Source organism: Channa argus, chromosome 22, assembly GCF_033026475.1.
Source record: "Channa argus isolate prfri chromosome 22, Channa argus male v1.0, whole genome shotgun sequence".
In the NCBI taxonomy this organism is placed as follows: Eukaryota; Metazoa; Chordata; class Actinopteri; order Anabantiformes; family Channidae; genus Channa; species Channa argus.
In genome coordinates, this window is record NC_090218.1 from 5,219,867 (window position 1) to 5,243,220 (window position 23,354).

At 39.2% G+C, this 23,354-nt stretch overlaps 2 protein-coding genes across 7 annotated transcripts in view; one reads left to right on the forward strand and one right to left on the reverse strand.

Annotated features, from left to right (window-relative positions):
• trim3b (tripartite motif containing 3b) overlaps positions 1-11,196 on the forward strand; it is a 28,809-nt gene extending 17,613 nt beyond the window's left edge. For 5 of the 6 annotated variants that reach the window (XM_067492730.1, XM_067492732.1, XM_067492728.1 and 2 more), the window contains 16 exons: positions 553-728; positions 2,723-2,852; positions 3,440-3,526; positions 3,679-3,830; positions 4,088-4,268; positions 4,479-4,580; positions 4,764-4,862; positions 5,107-5,259; positions 5,502-5,880; positions 6,560-6,663; positions 6,771-6,938; positions 7,056-7,224; positions 8,079-8,120; positions 8,773-8,843; positions 8,986-9,126; positions 9,202-11,196. In XM_067492730.1, coding sequence (XP_067348831.1) covers positions 583-728; positions 2,723-2,852; positions 3,440-3,526; positions 3,679-3,830; positions 4,088-4,268; positions 4,479-4,580; positions 4,764-4,862; positions 5,107-5,259; positions 5,502-5,880; positions 6,560-6,663; positions 6,771-6,938; positions 7,056-7,224; positions 8,079-8,120; positions 8,773-8,843; positions 8,986-9,126; positions 9,202-9,354 — 2,277 coding nt within the window. In that variant the 5' untranslated portion in view covers positions 553-582 and the 3' untranslated portion in view covers positions 9,355-11,196. The remainder of the gene's footprint in view (positions 1-552; positions 729-2,722; positions 2,853-3,439; positions 3,527-3,678; positions 3,831-4,087; positions 4,269-4,478; positions 4,581-4,763; positions 4,863-5,106; positions 5,260-5,501; positions 5,881-6,559; positions 6,664-6,770; positions 6,939-7,055; positions 7,225-8,078; positions 8,121-8,772; positions 8,844-8,985; positions 9,127-9,201) is intronic. The other variant, XM_067492734.1, reaches the window with a different exon arrangement.
• A 931-nt stretch (positions 11,197-12,127) lies between these two features.
• Positions 12,128-19,595, reverse strand: trim47 (tripartite motif containing 47). The gene is made up of 8 exons (XM_067492735.1): positions 19,349-19,595; positions 17,734-17,945; positions 16,365-16,410; positions 16,112-16,207; positions 15,649-15,873; positions 14,797-14,819; positions 14,588-14,709; positions 12,128-14,296 (listed from the first exon to the last, which is right to left on the reverse strand). Exons 1-8 carry the CDS (start codon positions 19,529-19,531, stop codon positions 13,767-13,769), a joined length of 1,437 nt encoding a protein of 478 aa, XP_067348836.1. The 5' UTR covers positions 19,532-19,595; the 3' UTR covers positions 12,128-13,766.
• Positions 19,596-23,354: the final 3,759 nt, after the last annotated feature.

Here is a 23,354-nt window from a genome sequence, read left to right on the forward strand (position 1 = left end):
ACAAACAGACCGAAGGAAACATAAACACTACTCAGCACATTCTGTTCTGAGTCAGAGTTTGTCACTGTTTGGTGTGTTTTTGTGAAGTTCCTGTGCGGGTTAACTTTCACAACAGGTCCCGATTGATTGTATACATTATTGTGGCTGTGAAGTCTCTTCAACCACAGATTGTGCTCATTGTTAAGTATCGAATCCTTCAGTCTCTTTTATTTACCTGCTTTGGTGCTAACTGACATGTTAATCAAAAGCCAGGCACATGGTCATACTGGTTTGTCAACATCAGCTGTTGTCTTTATACTGAGCATCGGCGCATGTCTCTGCTTCACATAGTTCTCATTCAACAGGAATTTGTCTGGTATTACCCTAGAAATAACACCGTAACAATGGACACATTTTTATACTAATCAAGGAATTAAAAAGCTTTGTTAGCTTCCGTTCCTGGTACCTCCCTTTGGAAATTTTGCTGAGAATCAGCAGGCCTGAAAGTGACACTTGAACCTGTATAGACAAATACAGACGAATATCCATGCATTTGCCTCTTTCTCTCTGCAGGTCATCTGCTGTCATTGTCCGTGGCTTTAAATGTCCTCTGCTATGGCAAAGCGTGAGGCTGGAAGTACCAGCCCTGTGGTGCGTCAGATAGACAAGCAGTTTCTGGTCTGCAGCATCTGCCTGGATCACTACCGCAACCCCAAGGTCCTGCCCTGTCTGCACACCTTCTGTGAAAGGTAACTAACATTTGTGTTCTCTGTTTTAATGGTCTCTGTCAAAAACACCCAAACCCAAGTCTCTGCTCACATGTCTGCTACGTGTCTTTTTTAGTCAAGGACAAAGAATGTGGTATGACACAGTTTTGAGCCCTTTCCATGTTAGTGTTTATCCTTTATTTATTCATGTGTCACCTAATAGAAGAACTTATTTCTAATCCCTACCCACAATTAGACAGGTCAGAGCACTTGTCCTCACTGACGGCACTGGGACAAGTACATTCCTCAGCATCAGATACCGTTAACAACTGCAGTTTAAGAAAAGGCTCTTTGTTGGGAAACACAATATGACAATGCCCAAGTCTACAGTTCCTCAGAAATACAACGCCTCCTCAGGCAATACTATTGTGCCAAACCAAGATGAGCAGGCTTTTGGAAAGCTTATAATGGGTCAGGATGGGAAGATAGAGAAGGAAGAGAAGGGCAGAGAATAATGAGGATTAAGTTTCAAACTGGCTCACTTCTAACCTTATGATCAAACAAATATTTATACAGCAGATTTTAATAGCCACACAAATCTCTTCCATAAATAAAGCCTTTTCCATGAAGCGTGAGGGGCATTTGCCCACCAAAGGGAAAGATTAATCTCTGGGTTGACAGGATGGTATGTTGGATGACTGGAGCCCTGCTGAGGTGATCAGGTTTTTGTCTGGAGTTATACATGATATTGCCAGAGAGATGTTTAAATGCTGAATGGCTTAGTGTAGTTTGAGGGCTGATATGACAACCCTTGTCTATTCTGGCTGGCATGTCATTGTATCTCCTTTATTTATGTTCTGCTTTCTGCTGCTAACATCTTCCTGTGATTATCTATCGTTAAGCACGCAAACTTACAGTAAAACTACTTCCTAATTTCATAATTGTGAGCTCAGTATTCATGGATCGTGATGATGAGTTTGCCCTGGGTTATACTATACTTCCTTTAAGTGCTGCCAAAATAAATACAAATAATAATAAAACAAATAAAAATAAATGTCTTCCTACAACAGGGACATGTGGCTACTTGTTCTCACAGTCTGATTGTTAGATATATACTTTACGATGATTGTGGCACTAGTGCTACTTTAATATAAATGGTTATTGATTGGTAGTATTATCAGTGAAATGTCTTGCTTCTATTTTATTCATGTAATCACAAGCTGAGAGATGCCAGCCTCAATGACAGACCACTTCACCACATGAACATCTGAGATGTCTTGTGTGTCTGACATATGTGTCTATTTATTTAGTATAATTCACTTATGTATTGGCAGAAAAGTAGAACTGAGAGTTCTGCTAAGGCTCTCAGTTGCTCTCAAAGGCTCACAACTGTAGTTTACTAAAGCATCTCTGATACAAGTTTGTGTAGTGTCATAAATTAAGCGAACGGTGTTAGAATGCAGCCCAGGCTGTAACCAGGCATCCTCATTTGCAACAACAGTGTCTTCAGGTTTCTTGCAGTATTACCCACCTTATTAATGAATACAGAGGCTTAAAAAAAATACATTGGTGGGGGGCAGTCAGGCTGCAGAAATGCGGTGTAATCTGTATATTGCAGCTGAATTGTGCTGACTGTGGGGTGTCTAATAGATCACCTACTGAGGGCACCTGAACATCCGCAGCCTTTAGGAACAATTAGAGTAGATGGATAGATGTGTAACCACTGCCAACGTACAAGTTCACATCCTTTTTTCTTTTTGTACAGATTGGTTTGCTAGATGTTCACTTACTCACAAACAAAGTGTGTTTTCTCCTGGGGCTGTTTATATTGACTTGTGACAGGAGCAGCATTTAGGCAATTGTGGCAATACTGTGTCAACTTTATCCCTACAATTAGTTCCTCTTGTTCTTTCTCTGCTGTATTGGTAAATGAATTATTGCTAATCATTATACACTGAACAGGCAAAAGTATGGCTTGGATACTTTATATTTGACACTGTAACTTTCCTTACATTATTTGTTGATTCCCTCCTCAGTTGTCTCCAGAACTACATTCCCCCAGAGTCCCTGACGCTCTCGTGTCCAGTGTGTCGGCAGACGTCCATCCTGCCCGAGAAAGGAGTTTGTGCTCTACAAAACAACTTCTTCATCACTAATCTCATGGAGGTTTGATTCTTAATCCCTTTTTTCAACTTCAAGGACAAAACAAACGTGCTACCCAAACAGGTTTTTCACGCAGATTACATGGAACAATAGAAAACAATGCGAATTAATTGTGACGTACATGACAAATCAAAGAATGTAGAAATAAAACCTTCACAGAGTTTTTAAAGAAAAGGGGCAGAACGTCCTGGTGTGTTTGTGTGAGAACCACTGCTAGAGTTAAACAAGATGGAGGACATGAGGTAATTCGGGGCTGTCTTCACTTCTTCAAAGAGCTCTTTTTAGGATTCGTTTTAAACTGAAGGTTACAGGGTCTCTTCTGGAAATATGGACAAAGAGAAAGAAATGCATGGATGTCTGCTAGCCTATTATTTCATTGTCCCCAGTTTGATTCTGGCTGTGGAGCTTGATGTCGTCTTTCTCTTCACTTGTTTCTTGCCATCTTTTAACTGTCTTCTGTAAAGAAAAGGGGGGAATACTGCTAAAAATACTAAAGTGACCAGAAGCAACCGTGTGGGGCACAGTACAAAAATAGATAATTATCCACCTATTTTACCAGTCTACTACAACTTGAAATGTTTTTACACCAGGTGCTTCAACGAGACCCAGAGTGTTCGCGGCCAGAGGCCTGCAGTGTACTGGAGTCACCCCTCTGCTGCCCAAACCACGAAGGGAAGGTGCGAAGTCCTTCTAGAGAATCTCATCCATCACCTCACCTTAATTGCTTTTTCCTCTTGTTTTTAGCATTACATAATATAAAATTCCCTTCTTAAAATATCCACTTACTGAAACATTGAATGAACTTCACTCAGTTTGCCTCCCTCTGCAGGTGATTGAGTTCTACTGCGAGTCTTGTGAGACAGCTATGTGTGTGGACTGTACAGAAGGCGAGCACCGCGAGCATGTGACTGTTCCATTGCGAGATGTCGTGGAACAGCATAAAGCTGCTCTGAAGACACAGCTCGATGCAATACAAAGCAGGTGGGGACTGGATCAATCTTTTAGAAAATCCTTCACATCAGGTGTTTGGAAACTTAAGTATTTGGCTCAGATCTGCCCTCTGAGTTCACCAGTGGGGGCAATACAATGTTGCACAGGTTTGTGTTTGTTAAAGAAAATTCTTCAGCTTATTTTATAAATTTGGGTTTTTATTCTGAACATTTATTCTATATTTTTGTGGGTTTTTTAAAATTCTATTTAGTTTCAGGTTCACAATTTGACACTGTGTCATCTTGCAGGCTCCCTCAGCTCACGGCAGCCATTGAGCTGGTGAGTGAGATCTCTCGCCAGCTGAATGAAAGGAAGAACGACGCTGTAGCGGAGATTACCAGTACATTTGAAGAGCTGGAGCGAGTGCTGCATCAGCGCAAGACAGCTCTCATCACTGACCTGGAAAACATCTGCAGCACCAAGCAGAAGGTTAGCATGCTTTGCACATGCATGTTCTCATACTTGCACACTTATGGTCAAACAGTCAAATACATTGTCAAATACATTCTGATTTGGCTCATATAGACTTTTATTCACTGACTGTTGTGTATTTTACCTACACATTGTTATTTTACCCAACTTGTTCTCTAATCTTCTCACATTATGTCTCTTGTTCTCCTTCTACTTACCTGAGCACAGGTCCTACAGGCCCAGCTCTCATCTCTCCTTCAGGGGAAGGAACACATCCAGAGCAGCTGCAGCTTTACAGAGCAGGCTCTCAGCCATGGGAGTGCTACAGAGGTGTGCTGGCAGATTGAAATTTGGACAAGCAGGCTTACAAACAGGCTACAACCCATATGGGAATCAGTTAGAAAATCTGATGTAGTAGTGCAGCAGTATGTCAATGCTTAAAAAATAATTGAATACTTTTGATTTTGAAAAATAAAAGCCTTAGAATACGACATGTGTCTGTTGCGAGTATAGGTGCTGCTAGTTCAGAAGCAGATGAGTGAGCGGGTAACTGCTCTGGCACGGCACGACTTCCCAGAAAGACCACATCAGAATGCACACCTGGACTGTCAGGTACAATTTTGTCTTTTTTTTATTCAAACTGTTTCTCTGCTCACAATTTTGAATATGGTGGTTTGGCATATATTCCCTCAAGGTCACATCGTGCAAATTCAAGCAGTGGATCTTTCTACATTCACCAGCTTTAGTTTTATTTTAGTGTAGACTTTCAAACATCACATGGAACAAGCAATTGCATTTAAACTGTAGAAAGCAGTACAGGATTCTGATGGGTAAGTTATTCTTTATTGTGCTCCAGGTGGAGACTGAAGGCCTACGACGCTCCATCCAAAACTTGGGTGTTCTCCTCACTACAGCAGCTGTGGCTCACACCTCTGTCGCCACGGGAGAGGGCCTCCGCCACGCAGCCACCGGGCAGCACCACACCATTACTGTGACAACAAAAGACAAAGTACTTTCTTCAAGTTTTTAGTCTTATTGGTATTTACTGCACGTCTAGAGTGAACCTTATTCTTTTTAATTCATATTTCTGTCTGAAGTCAGTAATTTCAAGGTGGCCATGCCTATAAACTGCTTTATTTTTAAATTAAAAATCAGTGAGGAGTTTATGGTGTTTTGACATAGACATTCCAAGCTTATGCATGTTGCATGAAAACGTTTGCCTGAAATGGAAACAATGACCTCTATCTGCAGGATGGGGAGTTGGTACGGACAGGAAATGCAGTATTAAAGGCAGAGATACTGTCTGCTGATGGGAACCAGGCTGCAGAAACAGAGATAATGGACAACAAGAATGGAACATATGAGGTGGGCTACACGTTACGCTCCGAGGGAGAGTACTCCTTTGCTCTGTCACTGTATGACCAGCCAGTACGTGGCAGCCCTTTCCGCCTGCGTGCGGTTAAGCCGTCAGATGTGCCACAGTCTCCAGATGATGTTAAGAGGAGGGTGAAGTCTCCCAGTGGGACAGGTGGGCACATTCGACAGAAAGCAGTGCGACGGCCTTCAAGTATGTACAGTACCACCAAGAAAAAAGAGAACCCCATTGAAGATGAGCTCATCTACAGAGTCGGTAAGACAGATCCGAGAGAAAAGGTTCTTACTTGTCAAACCAACATTTAGATACAGTATATTATAGGAGGAAGAGCTTCACATATCCTCTGTCAGGACACTTTGTATCGTGTTTTAAAGACCCATTTTATCCCATTAATTATAGGTGTGCAATAATGTTATCACGAACTAGTTTCTAACAGGTTTTGGATTGACGTTCACTTCACTTCAGTAGAAGTCAACTAGCTCAGACCTGATAGAAGCATTCCCAAGCTACAATGTCGGAAGAATAAACGCAGCAAATTAAGAAGCATATTAATGTTACTGACCATTTGGTGGGTGCTGACTTGCATTAAATATGTTGATTCTCATGTTTTAAGGTCAGATTTTTCCCCGCCGTGCAAATTTAATGTAAGTTTCACGAATAAGTAAAAGCTTAGGATTTTCTTTGTGATAAATTACCTATGTCAAGCAGGTTTTAAAGCCTTTGCAAGTTAATATCTAAACCAAGAATTCCATTGATTTGGGAATCCATTGAGAAACTCTGGTTATGTTTTTGTAAATTATGAGCTTCAATCTACAGTACATCTTTAGTCCAAAACCACTGTTATGTACCTTTAGTGGAAATTTTACACACTGACACTAAGGTAAAAATATCTAATGGCACATTTACTGAGTGTGTAATAATTTTTTTTTCTCAGGTTCCCGAGGGAGGGAAAAAGGAGAGTTTACCAATCTGCAGGGAATTTCAGCTTCTAGTAACGGCAGAGTGGTGGTGGCTGACAGCAACAACCAGTGCATACAGGTGAGACAGACAAGTCCAAACCTGTGCATTTCATGTAGAACAGAACAATACTGCTGTGGAACTGTGCTGATCAGGAACTCCACACTGTGTGATGGAACTGATTACAGGTGTTTTCCAACGATGGCCAGTTCAAGATGCGATTTGGGGTCAGAGGTCGGTCTCCGGGGCAGCTGCAGAGACCCACTGGTGTCACTGTTGACATGAACGGCGACATTGTGGTGGCTGACTATGACAATCGATGGGTCAGCATCTTCTCCTCTGATGGCAAGTTTAAGGTGAGATCGCAGACCTTGTATTGGCTAAGCAACACTAAAGATACAGTACGCTTATCCTCTTAGGTCAAACATCACATTTTTCTTTCACTGCTAAAATCCTCATCCTCCCCGTCACAGAATAAAATCGGTGCAGGCCGTCTCATGGGTCCTAAGGGTGTGGCTATGGACAAGAATGGGCACATCATCACTGTGGACAATAAGGCCTGCTGTGTCTTCATATTTCAGTCCAATGGGAAGCTTGTGACTAAGTTTGGAGGCAGGGGGACATCTGACAGACAGTTTGCAGGTAATCTGACAACAGCAGCCACTTTTTAATACAGACAACACAAACAGTGCCCAGTCATTCAGCCAGCAGTGTCTACCAGCTTTTTAGGGTAAATCTGTATTGTAGTATCCTGTATTTAGCATCATGACATCACATAGATAGCATATACAATTTTTCTGTTCTGCAGCATGTTCTGGACTTGCATTTAGACCAAAGATAAAAGCACTAATTTTAAAAACATTAGGCACTAGCTGTGCCTATCTGGGCATTAAGGTTGGGAATAAGACAGTGGCTACATCATTAGATTTCCACACAACACATCAGTGTACAGCTGAGGGCAGACATTGGCATCCCCTTATTTAGAAATGGCAAATAGAGTAAAAGAAAGTTTTAATATTTATTGCACCTTCTCCTAGTACAGATATCCTTTCATAACCAGAAGCAACAAGAATAGTCAAAGAGGGTATAAAAAAGTCCTAGTAAAAAAATGAAGATGATAATAAAGCAACAGTTTGCATTCTCCTCGAAAGATTTTCTGATGAAGGAACATTTGTACTAGCTGGATGTGCATCAGATATTGTGTAATTGATGAAAAAAAGTTTTTTTGTTTCACTCCTCTTGTCATTTCAAAACAGACTGTTTGAGAATTAAGAATAATATAGCCAAATATTGCCTGATGCATTCTGCTGAAAAATGTAAGCCTGTATATACAAGGCATTATAAGCGGAGCCCCTGGCGTCACAGATATTCCACTGCCCCACCCCCCAACAAAACTGTGTCTGTGCCGACCACCCTGCTCTGTTTTCTTCTGTGCTTATCCTTTTTCTCTGACTACCTATTTTTCTTTTTGTTCCTCCTCATGTTTTCCAATTCAGAAAAACTTGGCCCAAACTTAAATAAATCTGGCTCAGTTTTCAGTAAGTACTAAGTGTGGCCTTGCTGCAACCCTAATCCCACAGTGCAGTGCCCTCTGTCTAACCCGACTGCCTGATTATGTGCCTGACCTTTGAAATTGACCCTAGTGGTGGTGAAAACTTGTTATCAATACACACATAATCATATACACACTTATATGCCATTGTAATTATCATTTACATTTACAATACTGAACATTTTGTCATGTGTATTGTTTGTGTATTGTGTAAATGACCATTTTTTTTGCTCTGACACCAGTGCAATGACACTAACTGATGTCCCAAATCTGTTATTAGACAGTGCTGGGAGCTATAGAGCTCATTAATGGGCAGCTCAGCCAAACAACAGATTTTACTGAGTCTTTAAGCCTTGAGCCTTTCTACACTAATGTTGAGTGTTGGTACTGTTTCGTCAAGATAAAATGGGAAAAAAACTGTGTAACTCAAGTTAGAGCACTTAATGAATGCAAATTTTGCACTATTCAAATCAGAACAGCTAACCACGTGATTAAACTAGCGTATATAGAAGAAGCATTAGGTACAACTAGTTTGTGTTCAGTCAGTCTACTAACAGTAAAGGTAAAGATGATTCAGTCATGAATCAGTTGCAATTACAATGTATTTGATAATCATATCCTTCTTTCTCTTCATACAGGTCCACACTTTGTTGCAGTGAACAACAAGAATGAGATAATTGTGACCGATTTTCACAATCATTCTGTGAAGGTAGGATGAAAGAGGAAATGTATCTAAATATAGTTCACTCTAATATGGTAGTGGTTGGTTTAGATTTACAGAAATGATGCACAGACGGAGCTTTAGACACAACTTTATAATTATATATTATATTACTGACTTCTTGTGCCAGGTGTACAGTGCAGATGGAGAGTTCTTGTTTAAGTTCGGCTCTCACGGTGAAGGCAATGGCCAGTTCAACGCTCCTACTGGTGTGGCCGTGGACACCAATGGAAACATCATTGTAGCTGATTGGGGTAACAGCAGAATACAGGTGAGTCTTGCCAACATTGCAGTCCGTTGCCACATGAACACTGAAAACTCCAACTTTGCACATTGTCTGTTTCAGGTCTTTGACAGCACAGGCTCCTTCCTGTCCTACATTAACACCTCAGCGGACCCACTATATGGCCCCCAGGGCCTCGCCCTCACCTCAGATGGACACGTGGCTGTTGCTGACTCCGGCAACCACTGCTTCAAGGTTTACAGATATCTACAGTAAGCAGCAAGAAGATCCCACTTAATCAACTCCTGTTTATTTAAGTTAATGTCACATACTGCTTCTGGCCATAGAGCTGCGACATGCCAGTATGCGTTACAGTGTCCCCAGGTTCCACGAATTAATTTCCTTTTCATTTTGTATGCACATATTAGAGGTTTAATATTCATATCTTAAGTGTAATTATTATTTTTTTTTAAAGAAAATAGGCTAGTTATTCCAAAAATATAGACAAAATATGGCCTTAATTAGTGGCATTATGAGAAAAATACCAATCGAGAGACTATTTTGGTGAAATTAAGCTTAAAAAAGATTTTACAATCAACTAAGGAATCAAACATGGTCTGTCTACATTAAACCTTCAAAACTTTAGTGAATGAAATCGAACTGGAAATTAATCTCTGGAACAAACATGACCTGCAATTTTTTGGGCAATGCAGATGAATAACACTCCTAGCTACCAGCTAACAAAGCGAGACACGGAAGCAAACACCAGCTACTTGTTTCCTCGTGAGACGACGATGCTTTTCGGTTGAAGTCACAATGCTCAGGCCTCTTGAACGCTGTTGCATGTCAGTGTGCTCCAAAAAATGTACCCCTGTACTCACTGCCTTACAGTTTTTCATCAGTAAACAAAACAGACCATATTCGGACAGGAATGTGTTGTTTTAAAGAAATGCGTATTCGAACTCTGCACCTTATCCATCTTTGTCCTCACAAAATGCCTGCACATAAATATAATTTCTTTTTTGTATATGCAAGTTTGTGGTTTTTTTCGGTATCCAAAGATAAGCATTAAGAAGCACAACACCTGAACCAGCTCTACTTTAATGTTAAGTGAGGTCCCTACTAGCTAGTCTGTGTTCTATCAACCAACAATTTCTAATATCTGACCCTTCTAGTTCTTGCAACATTGTGTATTCATATCTACAACATATTGTAGTTGTACATGCATAATTACAGTAGATGCATATTTGCAGTCAAGACAAGTATTATGGCATAGACTGTACATTTGGTGTCCAAGTTATTTCACTATACTGCATACTCTACTTATTCCAGCACTTCATGAATCAAGAATTTCAACACTGGAGTATATACTAATACAGTAGAGAGTCACGGCAAGTAGTAGCCCACTGAATTACTTCAAACATTAATGGAACAAAGTTGTATACACATTATTTGCTGTATTTTATTTTTTCAAAGGACTTAATTTATTTTTAAATTTTCTTTTTTACTTAATTTGTTTGAAAAATTATTTTTTTAATTCGTGCATTTGAACTGTCTCCATTTTGCCAAACATTCTTGTACATAGGTCTCGTAAGTTGTAGCACTGAATGATCTCTTTTCCTCTGCCTCTTCCCAACAAGCTCATATCCAGTTAAACAGTAACATTTCCTTCTGCCAAAATGTATTGTTGTAGGTTGTTGTTGAACATTGCACAAAACACAAATAACATAAAAGTTATATAGTTTGCAAGAGTAATATATGCTTCTGTGTATAGTTATCATTTAACATAATCACATCGTGTACTTTATATTACAATCATATTCTCATGGCAAACACCTTTATCATGGACTTTCAAGTGTTTGCATTCAGTTGCTTGAAGGTTTTCTGTGTGGCTCCCAGAGAAACACACCAGCCAACACACAGTGAGGGGGATTTTCTTCCCTCTGTTACAAATAAACTCTTATTAGTCCTTTATATTCATTTATTGGAAATCTCTCTGAGATGTTTTGTTTCCTCGTGTGTTAATATGGTTTTATTTTTACCAATTTGTCTGTAACTGACTTATTCATGTCTGTGACAAAATGAAGCACACAGTATAAATAAACACTACATCAATCATTTTGTGTATCTTAATATATACTAAAAGAGGCCAGTCTTACAAGAACTAATCAATGTGGTAACTGCAAAGGTATGACTGTTATTTTAAGAAATACTAAACTCATTTGCAAATCATGTTTTGTATATCTAGGTTTCAGTTATTATATGCATTAGAATGATATGTTTTGGATTGAGGTGAATATTTGCGTTCGGTTTTTGTCTCATCTTGCAGTGATAAAAGTCTGAATACTCAGCTGTGTTATAAAAGAGTGTCAGTGTCATCAAACGTAGCTCCAAACATGCTTTTAAATTTGGCAAAGTAGCGGGAATCATCTGGATCAACTCATTACGCTATTTCATGAAAAAATAAAAAATACGTGCAAGTCCTTAAAAAAAAAAAAAAAAAAATGCAGACTTGCCAACATAGACACTATAGTATCTATGGTCATTTCGTTTGTGTAAACAGTGTTTTTATAAAAACTGTGTGACTAAAGACAGTTAATATTACTGGAAAATGCACACTGGCATCGTCATTGGAAAATGGGAAAATCTTTATTGATCATGCTGAATTGTTTGGGTCCTGTGTTTAGAAGTACCCGAGAGCTTGTCTGTGTTATACTTCCTGATAAAATTGAATTTGTATCATACGATGTATTGCCCTTAATTTGAACCAAACCCCTGAAAGAAATTGGAAAAAATAAATTAAAAGAGTTATTGACTCATCACCGAAGACATGGAAAGAACTCCCCCTCCTTAAATGTTCGTGCACTATGAAAAAGTGAGTCAGTGAAATAAAAGGCTTTCAGAAGATATAGGGATGTAGAACCAATAAAACAAATGAGATGAGCTTGATAAATAAATCACTGTGGACATAAAAGATTAAAAGATTAGAAACCTCTTGGCAGAAACCAGAGGATGGATGATACAGACTTTAAAGAAAATACAACAGAGGTACTTTTCCCCTCATTTAATCTTATTGTAAACTGAAAAGCACCAAGCACATGAACAGCAGGTGACAGGGCCACAGACTACCAAGATTATTTTTTGTCACACTTTAAAGACTCAGGTCTGCTAAGCTACATAAAATTCAGCAATGAAATTAATTCAGCAATGAATAGTATGTAACAGTAGTATGAGATACAATTTATCAAAAAAAAAAAAAAAAAAACATTTATCAACAATACTCAAAAAGCAGAGTTGTTAGAAACCAGAAAATAAACTGAAAATGAGCTGTCTGGGGATTGATGTGGCAATTTGCCCGTCTTAATTTTGATCAATAATGTTAAATGTTTCTACTACACTCCTCAGTAGGATTATCAGACAAAGATTAAAACAAAAACCCCTATAACAGCAAAAATTCAAAGCCATTAAGATACTGTTTAAATCAAGTTTTTAAGAGAAGGAAAAAAATATATATATAGTTCAGACACATTAAAACATTTTAAAGAAATGAAAAAAATAAAAGCTCACACACAAGACCCAAATATGTCAGGACCAAATTTCAGCACCAGAACAAATTCAACAGCAAGTAATTAGTAACAAAGGCAAAATTATTTAACAAGAATATTAAGAATAAATGGTAAATTCTGTAAATAATTAAAAAAAAAAAAAAAAAGAAAAAAAAAAATGGACCTTTTAAAATTTCAAAAGGTTTTTATTTTAGTCAAAACCACCGGGGTCTTGGCAGGGAATGCTAAAAGTGTCTTTTAGAACCCATAAACAGGTTCATGCATGAAGGTGACATGTTTAAAGACAAGGCTGTAAAACTTGCCATCTGTTGAATCTGCTTGTTTTCAGGCTGACTGATAAAAGATTTCAGCTTTTGAAAGACTTCCAACGAAACAGCATGACTGCACCTTCGGTATCACTTTTCAGAGAAATTTGACTTAGCAATACACAGATAACAGTTCAAAGTCAAGAATAAAAAAAAAACAATAATTAAAAATTATTAAAATTATCTGTACGGATTTTACGCGCTGATCAATTATCAACTATTCTGATAACTATCAGCACTGACTAATCTTCAGTCTAGAATTACAGAATCTGAGCTGTCAGCAACCATCAATGTGATAACTATGTCATATTTCTTTCAAATTCTACCCAACCAGGAAACACTACTGACCTTGTCTGACAAAAAACATACGTAAATGTACAGAAGAATGGCATAGCAGTTGCTTATAGGAGATGTGCTCTGAACAAGAGCATCTGGGGAATCTGGGGCATCTTTATCCCAGCAAACACAGTGATATAGACAGCAAAGCACCTCTTCAAACCCCGGGCCATAGCAATACAGGGCAGAAGCCTACAGTGTGTGTCTAGGTTGAAAAATACTAAATTCCAAATTTTCAAAATCAAAAATGAGAGAAATTAAGTTCTTCATTACAACCGTGTAACAGTGTTATCACTTCTTTTATAACACCTGTAAGACCAACAAGTGACAGCTCAAACACATACAGTAGGTCGTTCCAAGGGCCAAAAATTATGCTGCCACTTTATGATTATAAAACCTTGTGAGCAGCAAATCTGAATACCCTGCCATAAATGAGCTGACTCATAGAAAACTACACTTAAAAACACCCATCACAGCTCTCTCAGTAATAATGGCATATCTGCAGTCTGCTGCCAGGATCATTCTTCCCTGGGCTGAAGAAAGGGTAGACAGGCTCTTCAAAGCACGTGTCAAACATGTATAGTCTCTTCATTGTGACAGCATCATAGAAACTGAGCCGCCCATTGTCATAGTCTAGGTACACGCCAACGCGGGGTGAGTTCCAGTAGTCAGCGACCGGAATGCGTCCATCCTCCCCATTGGCATACAGGCGGTCCTGCAAACACAGGCTCCAATATCCTGCAGACGGAGTAAGGCTGACAAAGCCCTTCCTGTTGCTGCACTCAGTGGTGACTCCCAGGTACCAAACGCCTTTGTCCTTCACATCCACCTCCCAATAATGCTGGCCACTGGCATACTGGGCTGTGGCAAGGACACCACAGAATCGTGTGAAGCGAGCCGGTAAGTCTGGCTCCTGGTTGCGAACACGGCCCTCCTCCACTTTGGTGTCAAAGTCTGAGATAAGTAGGTTGAGATGAGCAGTGTCTGGGTCTAAAGTGAGGTTCTGAGGCACTACAAAAAGAGAACGTGAGATAAATTTAATCTGCTCTTACACTGTGCTGAAGCTGGCACTGCAATCATTAAAAACCACAAAGAACTGAATTTGGCATTTACTGCTACAACACAGCTAAAAATGCCAGCTCATAAAAGAACAGAGTAGAAAGGTATTATAATTGATAGAAGATCTGAGGGCACAATAATTAATCTATATCTATACATGAACCCAGCCTACTAATTATTCATAGTTGGATTGTGTCAAATAACGCTTAACTATTTTAAAAGTATATTTAAGCCTAAACTCACTGGTATGCAGTACGTGCATCATCTTCTTCCACATGATGAGCTGAAAAGGGCCTGAGAAGTCTGTGAATTCAGTTGGACAATTAACTGGTTCAAGAGAAGTGAAATGCTTGCAATGGATGATCCTGTGGAAGAAAGAGCAATTAGACTCAAAGATTTTTAGGTCTTTTAATATGAATGTATAAATATTAAAACAAGTGTCTGCTACTTACGCATTGAATGTCTCAGAAAGGCTCTGTTGGAGAAAAGAAGAAAAAAAATTTCACAAACACGATATTAATCTAACAATTTTGTTTACATACAGTCATTAGTATTTAGAGCGTAGACATTACTACATTTACATGCACTTAAGTAACTAGGGGACTCTCAGGTACTTGTAGAACGTAATATGCACCTAAGAAACCTGGTTACTGGAAAGCTGCATGTCCATGCAGAATAAGAATAATAAGAATAAGAATAACCTCATCAGTACTCCACCCTGGTTTACAGATTTTAACTGTATAGTGACAGAAAATGCTGCTTTCGGACTTTTCTTTATGTGTGTTTGTGTGTGTGTGTGTGTGTGTGTGTGTGTGTGTGTGTGCGTGTGTGTGTGCGCGCATGCGCTTGTGTCACAGCAGAGTGACAGCACAGGGGGATATTAAGGGAAATAAAAGTGGGGGAAACACGAAAGTGACTTTTTTGGACTTCTACAACGCACCTTGCTTTAATTACATTTTCTGTCAGACGTAAGGCCGACTTTGCTTTAAAAATGAGGTGGCATCGCCCCAGTAATGATTATTCACTTGCATGTCCTTCACTCTGCAGCTTTTTGTTACACAGTTTGAGAAAGAAACATGGTTACGCCCATACACAGCATTCACTGACAGAAATCCTTCAAGGGAAATCAGGCTTCCTGAATCCCCTACCCCGATTTCAGAAACCAGAAACCAAAGAAATAAAAATACCTGCAGTGTAGGATGATATTCAGTACTGCATAATCTGAACAGATATTGATATGAAACTCGCAAATGCTCAGGATAAATTGGTTCCATGAATCAAAAAGCTGATGTGATAGGACTGACCTCAAAGCTAGTTTTCCCACTGATGTGGCTGTGAATATCAGCTATAGCTTTGTCCACAGCTGCTGCCTCTGTCTCCACAGTCTTCAGGTTGTCATCTATGACAGCCATGGTGGCCACTTCCTCTGCATCCAGGCTCTCAAGCAGGGAGTCTCTCTCATCTAACAAGAATTGCACCAAGGCACCCACATCTGCCTCAATCTTCTCCTTGAGTCTCTGTTTCTTCAACTGAGGACAGCAATTCAGAAGATGAGGTTGAAGGATTTGATGTCAGAAGTATCAGTGGTTCAGTGCAGTGTTGTACATCAAGCATTTCATGATAATAATTGTGTCACTAAGCTGTTTTGCAATATTGTATTTAAGTGAACACATGATATAAAATTAGTAAAGGTTGTGATGTTGAAAGATGGTTAAACTCAACTTAAATTGCAAGCTTAGCGTGTAACATATAAGGTCCAGTCCGTACCCTCACTTCACTTTTGGTGCGCCCATCAGCGGTTCTAACTTTTACACATTGAGATTTCTGCCAGTTGAGCTCGATTAACCTCAGTTTTAACTCCATCTGTAACAAACATGTACATCAAGGCACATACACACATAAAAACAGGACATAATGAATCATAATACTGGATACTCAAAAACGCACATGGCAAATACAATTTTTTTTTTGCTCAAATGTAACGTTAAAAATGAATACCAGAAGATTTATGCAGACTTACTTTCATGTCATTGACAACTTCTGGCACTGGTGCCACCTCATGGTGTCTGAAACCATAATAAAGCAAATACCAAGTGAGTAATTTTCTAAGGTATTTGTCACACAATCTCAAAACACTTATTTTGCCACCAACAACAGTCAGTCGTTATCCATTTTTCATCAGGGACCATGTATGGAAACCATTAATTTTACCATGAATTTATTAATTTTAATTATTTTACCACATTTAGCTACTAAATGAACAGGTTGTGACAGTGAAACAGTGAAGGTTACAGGAGTTGAATTGCAGTTATGGCTAAAAGGCAAAGTAGATACCTGAGCTTTATGCATTTTAATATATTGGCAACAACTGTATGTATACAGTGCCTACATCAACACGAGAACGTTAGTATAAGATGAATAAGACTATTCTCAATTCACAAAACCTAAATTAAAACTACGCCAACAGCAAACTTAAAAGAGTTAAACAGTAAAACTTAACAGTATAATCTGCTGTTAACGTTTAAAGACAAGCGGACAGATAACAGTACGCTGCAAAAATGAAGTAGCAAGTACTATTGTGCAAGCCTACGTGCATGACATGACTGTTTTAACCCAATTAAGCAACTAAAGATAATATCAAGCATTTAGTATTAAAAACAAAAAAAAAAAGACTAATAGAAATGGGGATAAAATGTATGATAGGTGTATTAAAGCATTAAAAAATGCATGCGATTTAGATAATACGAGAAACCAATAACGGAACTGGTATGTTACCGCTTAACTTTTGTCCAGGAATGACAACATTGCACCACCTCATATCAACTTTTTTTGTTAAAGCTAACGAGGGGCATTTGACTGACAAGACAACGTTGAAAAGAAAATATCAATATATATATATATACTTGGCAGAAGTATTGCAGGGGCATGGGGGCAATACTGAATGATTAGGAAAAACACGTTTGTTTAGTACTAGTATTCTTCTCACATACTATTTCTTATATCAATAATACTAATATCGATAATTTTGTCGATCAATACTTGATAACAAAATCGTGTTTAAGGTTTAATACTGTGGTTGCTGTCACATGCTGAGCTGTCACAGTGCTGGGGCATTAAGAGTCATAAAAGTATATGTCCACACTTGCAACCAGATCTGAGCATTTTTGGTGGCCAATCAGAACCAAAGTTGCAATTGGGCAATTGATTTGCAAAGAGGAAATATAATTTAAACACACACACACACACACACACACACACACACACACACACACACACACACACACACACACACACACACACACACACACACACACACACACACACACAGGCTAACCTATTAGCTAATTTGTCAACCATTCCTCTCTATGAAAAAGTGGAACATGGCCAACCTGTGTGCTCTAGACTCCCTGCACACTACACAGATAGGCCTCTTATCAGTCTGGCAGTACAGTTTCAGCTCTTCTCCATGTTGTTCACACTTTCCATCTACTTTCACAGGCTTGGATGGTGCAGGACAAGACCCCAGACACTCCAGATCATCTAGTTTGGCCACCAGGTTCTGTACCAGATAGTTTTTCGTGAAGCTCCTCTTGTTGAACACCTGAGAGAACAAAGAACGACAAATAAATAGTCTTGTGAAGAAGCACAAAGTGTGATGGAAAATCAAGTATTAAGGATTAAATGTAATCATTATTTAATCCTTAGCATTTTACCTCATAATAGAAACTTGTACTCAGTGTACTTTTGAAGAATGTTTAAAAGATTGTATGTTGTTCAAACTTTGTCTCATATACATGTTTTGTCTTGAAGTATTTGCAGAACTGCTCCAAGGTCAGTTATTGTCTAACAGCAGACCATCCCACACTGTAGTGACCCAGAGTCACTCCGTGCTCAAAGCTGCTTATCAAAGTGCTGAAAAGGGAAAAGGTTTCCATAAAAGGAGAAAAGGGCTGGGGGCAGTAGCTTGAGGTTGGAGAATGTTCTGCCCAGCAACAGAAAGTTATAAAACTAATGAGTAATGTATGAAGTTTAGAACTGCATAGGATAGAGAACTGAAACTCTGTCGATGTACTTCTCTCTTGCAAGATAATAAAACCCTATAATACATCCTGGATTTTGAAGCTTCTTTACCAATTACACTTGAGGTGTCTAAGACCAGATATGGTCATTTTTGCCATGACACAAAAGTCACTATTTGTCTGTTTATTGTGTGCGTGTATTTATTTATCATTAACATTACAGCAACGCTTTAATGGCTAAAGCACAAAGTTAGCTCATTATTATTAGGAGAAAAGTGCCAGGTGTGTTGTGTCATAAAATAGAATCACTGAGAATGAAAGGAAATGTGTTCAAGACGGTGGTGAGACCAGCGATGTTGTTCGGCTTAGAGACAGTGGCACTGAAGAAAAGACAGGAGGCAGAGCTGGAGGTAGCAGAGCTTAAGATGTTGAGGTTCTCTTTGGGAGTGACGAGGATGGACAGGATCAGGAATGAGGACATATCAGAGGGACAGCTCACATTAGATGTTTTGGAGATAAAGTCAGAGAGGCCAGATTGAGGGGGTTTGGACATGTTCAGGGGAGAGACTTTGAATATATTGGTAGAAGGATGCTGAGGTTGGAGCTGCCAGGCAGGAGGTCTAGAGGAAGACCAAAGAGGAGGTGTATGGATGTAGTGAGAGAGGACATGAAGTTAGTTGGTGTGAGTGAAGAGGATGCAGAGGACAGGGTTAGATGGAGGCACATGATTCGCTGGGGCGACCCCTGAAAGGGAACAGCTGAAAGGAGGAAGATTAGCAGTAGCTAGCTAAAGCCAGCAAACCAGATATCATAGCAACAGCAACGTTAGCATCAAAATGCTACTGCGTAGCTGATGTTATTCCACCGAGACAACTCCTCCGCCAGCCACTTTGAATCTGCTTGTGAAAACTTTTAAACAATGCGTCCATAACCTAATTTATCAAGAAAATCACTTGCGAAAGGCAGTTAACGTGTATTGACTTACCGTTCGGCACTGAGGGCACTGATACCCGTAGTCTCCGCCATTTTCATCCCAGTGCATACAAATGCAAAACCGGCAGAAATTATGCCCGCATTTCAGTATGACAGGATCTTTGAAGAAGTCCAAACAAATCGCACATGTGAGCTCTTTCTTCAGGTCGTCTCCAGCTGCTCCAGCAGTAGCCATGTTTACAAGCCGACGGCAGCACAACACCGACACCGCAGGAAGAGGAGGAGGGAGAGGGGCCACATTTGTTCTTCTTTGGGGCTTCTATGGCTCCATGCAACCCACCTGCTGTACTGCTGCCATCTTCTGGTTTTAACCTTTCCCTACATGTACTATACTCTTATATCCTCTCTCTTATATCTCTGCTCTTATATATTAATAGCAGGCCTTCTTTAAACCACCGCTACATTGATTATTTGGCTAATGTGTCCTTTAATTCCACATGCAACACTTCTTGCTTTCTCCACTCACCCATCACGTCCTTTCTCGGCTATGTTGCTTCCTACAGTTTAATATAACAGGATCCACCGTTTCTAACTCCTGACATTCTTCACAAACGCCAGTCTGATGTTTCCCTATTAATTGAAGACTACTATTTAGGTTACTGTGGCCTATTCGTAGCCTGGTCATTACCACCTCCTCCTTTCTATTTCCTCCTCTGCTCCTTGTGGACCTAACACTGTTTTGGATGGTGTACAATTGTCGACCCATCTTTTCTGCTGCCATTCTGTTACCACACTTGGTTGATTTCTTGCCATATTTCTTATACTTCATGTACAGTTTTATCAAATTCTCTCTCTCATACACACACATACACACAAATCATAGGCTATTCTATTCCACACCGAATAGAATATGTCATGCAAACATGTAGGTTGTACAGCTTTGAATATGTGAACCCTGTGGCCAATAGTGAAATCAACTACTCATACTAGGTCAAAAGCCAAAGTGCTTAACAATTAAAAAACAATGTCAAAAGTATATATGAATAAAATAAAAAGTATTAAAGAATTAAAGAAATAAAATACAATAAAATAGTACAATCAACTCAAAAGCCAGGGAGGAAAAGTACGTTTCCCGCTTGTCTAACTTGCAGTGCATTCCAAAATTTCACAAAGACAATTTAAGGATTTAAAAACAAATTAAAGAATGTTAAAGGGAACTCTAAGATGGACAGGCAGCCAGTGAGGCTAAAACTGGGGTAATGTGCTCTTTTTTCCTTGTTCCGGTAAACAAACGGTAAATGCAGCTGCATTTTGTACCAACTGAAGATGGGACATGGACAAGTGAGAGATGCCAAAGTACTGAAAATTACAGTAATTCAGCCTAGTTGTGACAAAAGCATGGATTACTGTCATGGATTACTATGATTTAAATTTTTGTTAAATTGCCTTAAGTGAAAGAAGCTGGCTTTTACCACTGAACTAACCTGCCTGTCCAAGTAAAAACCTGTCCACCTGTGCCTGTAACACCAAAATCTGTGCAGTAGGTTTAACAAAGCCCAGGTCTACAAGGGAGGGGCCACTGCTGGTGCTTGGACCAAAGACTCTGTCTTTTTTTCTATTAAAATGGAGGATATTGGGAGCCATCCAGGCTCTTAATTCATAAGTAGCATGAATGAGTATCTCAAATTGGGATCACCTTCAGCGTGACAGCATGAAATCAAGGTCAATTGGAGAACATGAGCCCACAACTTTAAGCATAAAGGCTGACTTAGCTTGCAAGGACACTCTTGCCGTCCCAGAAGAGAACTTTGTGCATGCTGGATGAACTGAAAGGCATCAAGTGGATGTTTAATCCTCCACCTGCTTCCCACTATGGAGGGGTATGGGTGCATTTAATCCGTTCCATTACAAAACTACTCGATGCTACATTGAAAGATCAACGTTTGGATGAAGAGGGTTTGCAGACATTACTCTGTGAAGTGAAAGCCAGACCTTAACTACAACTTCCAATGAACCAAATGACTTGGAGGCATTGACAACAAATCACAATATTCTTCTCCTAAAAACCCAACCATCGACACCTCCAGGAATTTTCCAGAAAGACGATCTTTACGCCCACCGTAGATGGAGACAAGTCAAGTATATGGCAGATCTGTTTTGGAAACGTTGGACTAAGGATATCTGCTTGAGCTCCAAAGGCGGCAAAATTGTCAAATGCAAACCGCAATTTTGTTCCTGGGGACATTGGGTTTGATTGTTGATGAGTCAGCACCCAGAACCTCACGGGGGATTGGCAAAATCATCCCCACAATAAACGATGAACGAGGTCTAGTCTGTCAGGTTTGTATCAAGACGAGGACCAATGAGGTTGATGGACCCAAGGTCTGTTTTCTCAAAGAATCACAATGAGACAGTGGTAAAGACTGATCTCCTATGGTGTGTTAAGTGCTGGTAACCTCTGACACCAGAATAAAGAAGAGAGAACACGATAGAAGATTAGTCATTAAGTTTATATGTTATTGCATGATTTGTTTTTGTGTTTTTTGTGCAAAAGTAATTTAGCAATGGCTTCCAAATTACGTTTGTGAATGTTTCTAATATTGGAGCACATTTTGGGCCCAGGTATGTATGAGCCAACCAGGGTTTCCTCTATTTTGTTTATGTTGCGTATTGTAAGGTTAATTAGATTAAGAAGTATATGTAAAAGTGTACTGATGATGTCATTAAGGACGTCATATGGCTTTGAAGTTTGCCCTTATAGTTTGACTTTGTAGTTAACCTTTTAAGTTTGTTGACAGTTGTCATGGAAACAATGCGTAACCATGGTTTTGTAACAAGAGAGGCAGCAACTGAAGCAAAGGAACTCATTACAAGATAGTGGGGTAGGTAGAAGTGAAAGGTTCAGTGTGTAACTGAATTTGGTTTCTTACCGTGTTCTGTGTGAATATGAGTTTCACATTAAGTCCCTTGAAACATCCATCTATTATATTCTCTATTATAAATAGACAATTGTCAGTATTTACAGCTTTTTTGCATGCAGGATTTTGCATGTACCTAATCATGGACTCATATACATTGAAGTATTAAATTATAGTCAGGAATTAATTTCACATCTCTAACAAAGTGTGAGTATACAAATTTATGAATTTGTAGGTACTAATATATAATATAATAATAATAATATATAATAGTAATATATAACAAAGCACAAGTCCATACCGTTTGACTGATGACTGTAAAGAATCCTTGAGGATGACAATTGTTTCTAATAAACCATCATTTGCAGTTTACGTTTAGTCATTTGGCAGAATGTATACTGTACTCTATTTTCTAAGCTTTTATTAAAGGCCTGATATCTGTTACCTACTAAAAACAGCATTATTTGCACTTTATATTAAACTGTAAAATGTTTATTATGTATTTAAACCATCATCAGCATGAACTGGTTTGCAATGGGCTCATTATCTTCAATGAAAAGTCACAAGTGACAAATATTCCAAATTTAACTGCTGATAATATTTGACTGCATGAAAGATTTTCTATGAAATTATAGGAATAAAAGGCTGTCAGCATGAATTCAGTGAACTCCCTTAGCTACCATATGCCATATGCTCCAACAAGTCTTCCTCCCACTGTCCTCATTTTCTGTGTCTGTCTCAGCTTTTCCACTTCATTTTCAGTATCAAAAGTGGATTTTGACTCCATTAATTTCCATTTCTCTTTTTTCTCAGCCACCTCTAGGGTCTTCTAACAACTTGTTTTCCCTATGTTTATTTCCTAGACATTCTTCTTGTCTAGCTTCTTCTCCCCCCCCCCCCCCCCCCCTTACAGCAGGTTGTTTTGATGTTCCTGATACCTGTGCTGTCTCTGTTTCTTGGCCCTCAATCAGTTCCTTGTCTTTCTCTTGCTCATCTTTTCTTTCAGTTTTCTCTCCACATCTTTCTCTTAAACTGATATTTCCTCTTGCCTGTCTGTCTTCATGTCTTTTGTATGTAGTCCAGTTTTTCTTTGACATTTTCCCTTTTCTTTCTCATCTCTCTGACCTGATCTCCAAGATG

Excerpts from the sequence above, each read along its gene's own strand:
- trim47 (XM_067492735.1), bottom strand. The coding sequence starts at position 19,531 with ATGGCTACTGCTGGAGCAGCTGGAGACGACCTGAAGAAAGAGCTCACA. Across the intron at positions 17,946-19,348 it reads AGTGCCCTCAGTGCCGAACG|GTGTTCAACAAGAGGAGCTT; the intron begins GTAAGTCAATAC and ends TTGTTCTCTCAG. Across the intron at positions 14,710-14,796 it reads CTTTCTGAGACATTCAATGC|GATCATCCATTGCAAGCATT; the intron begins GTAAGTAGCAGA and ends TTTCTTCCACAG.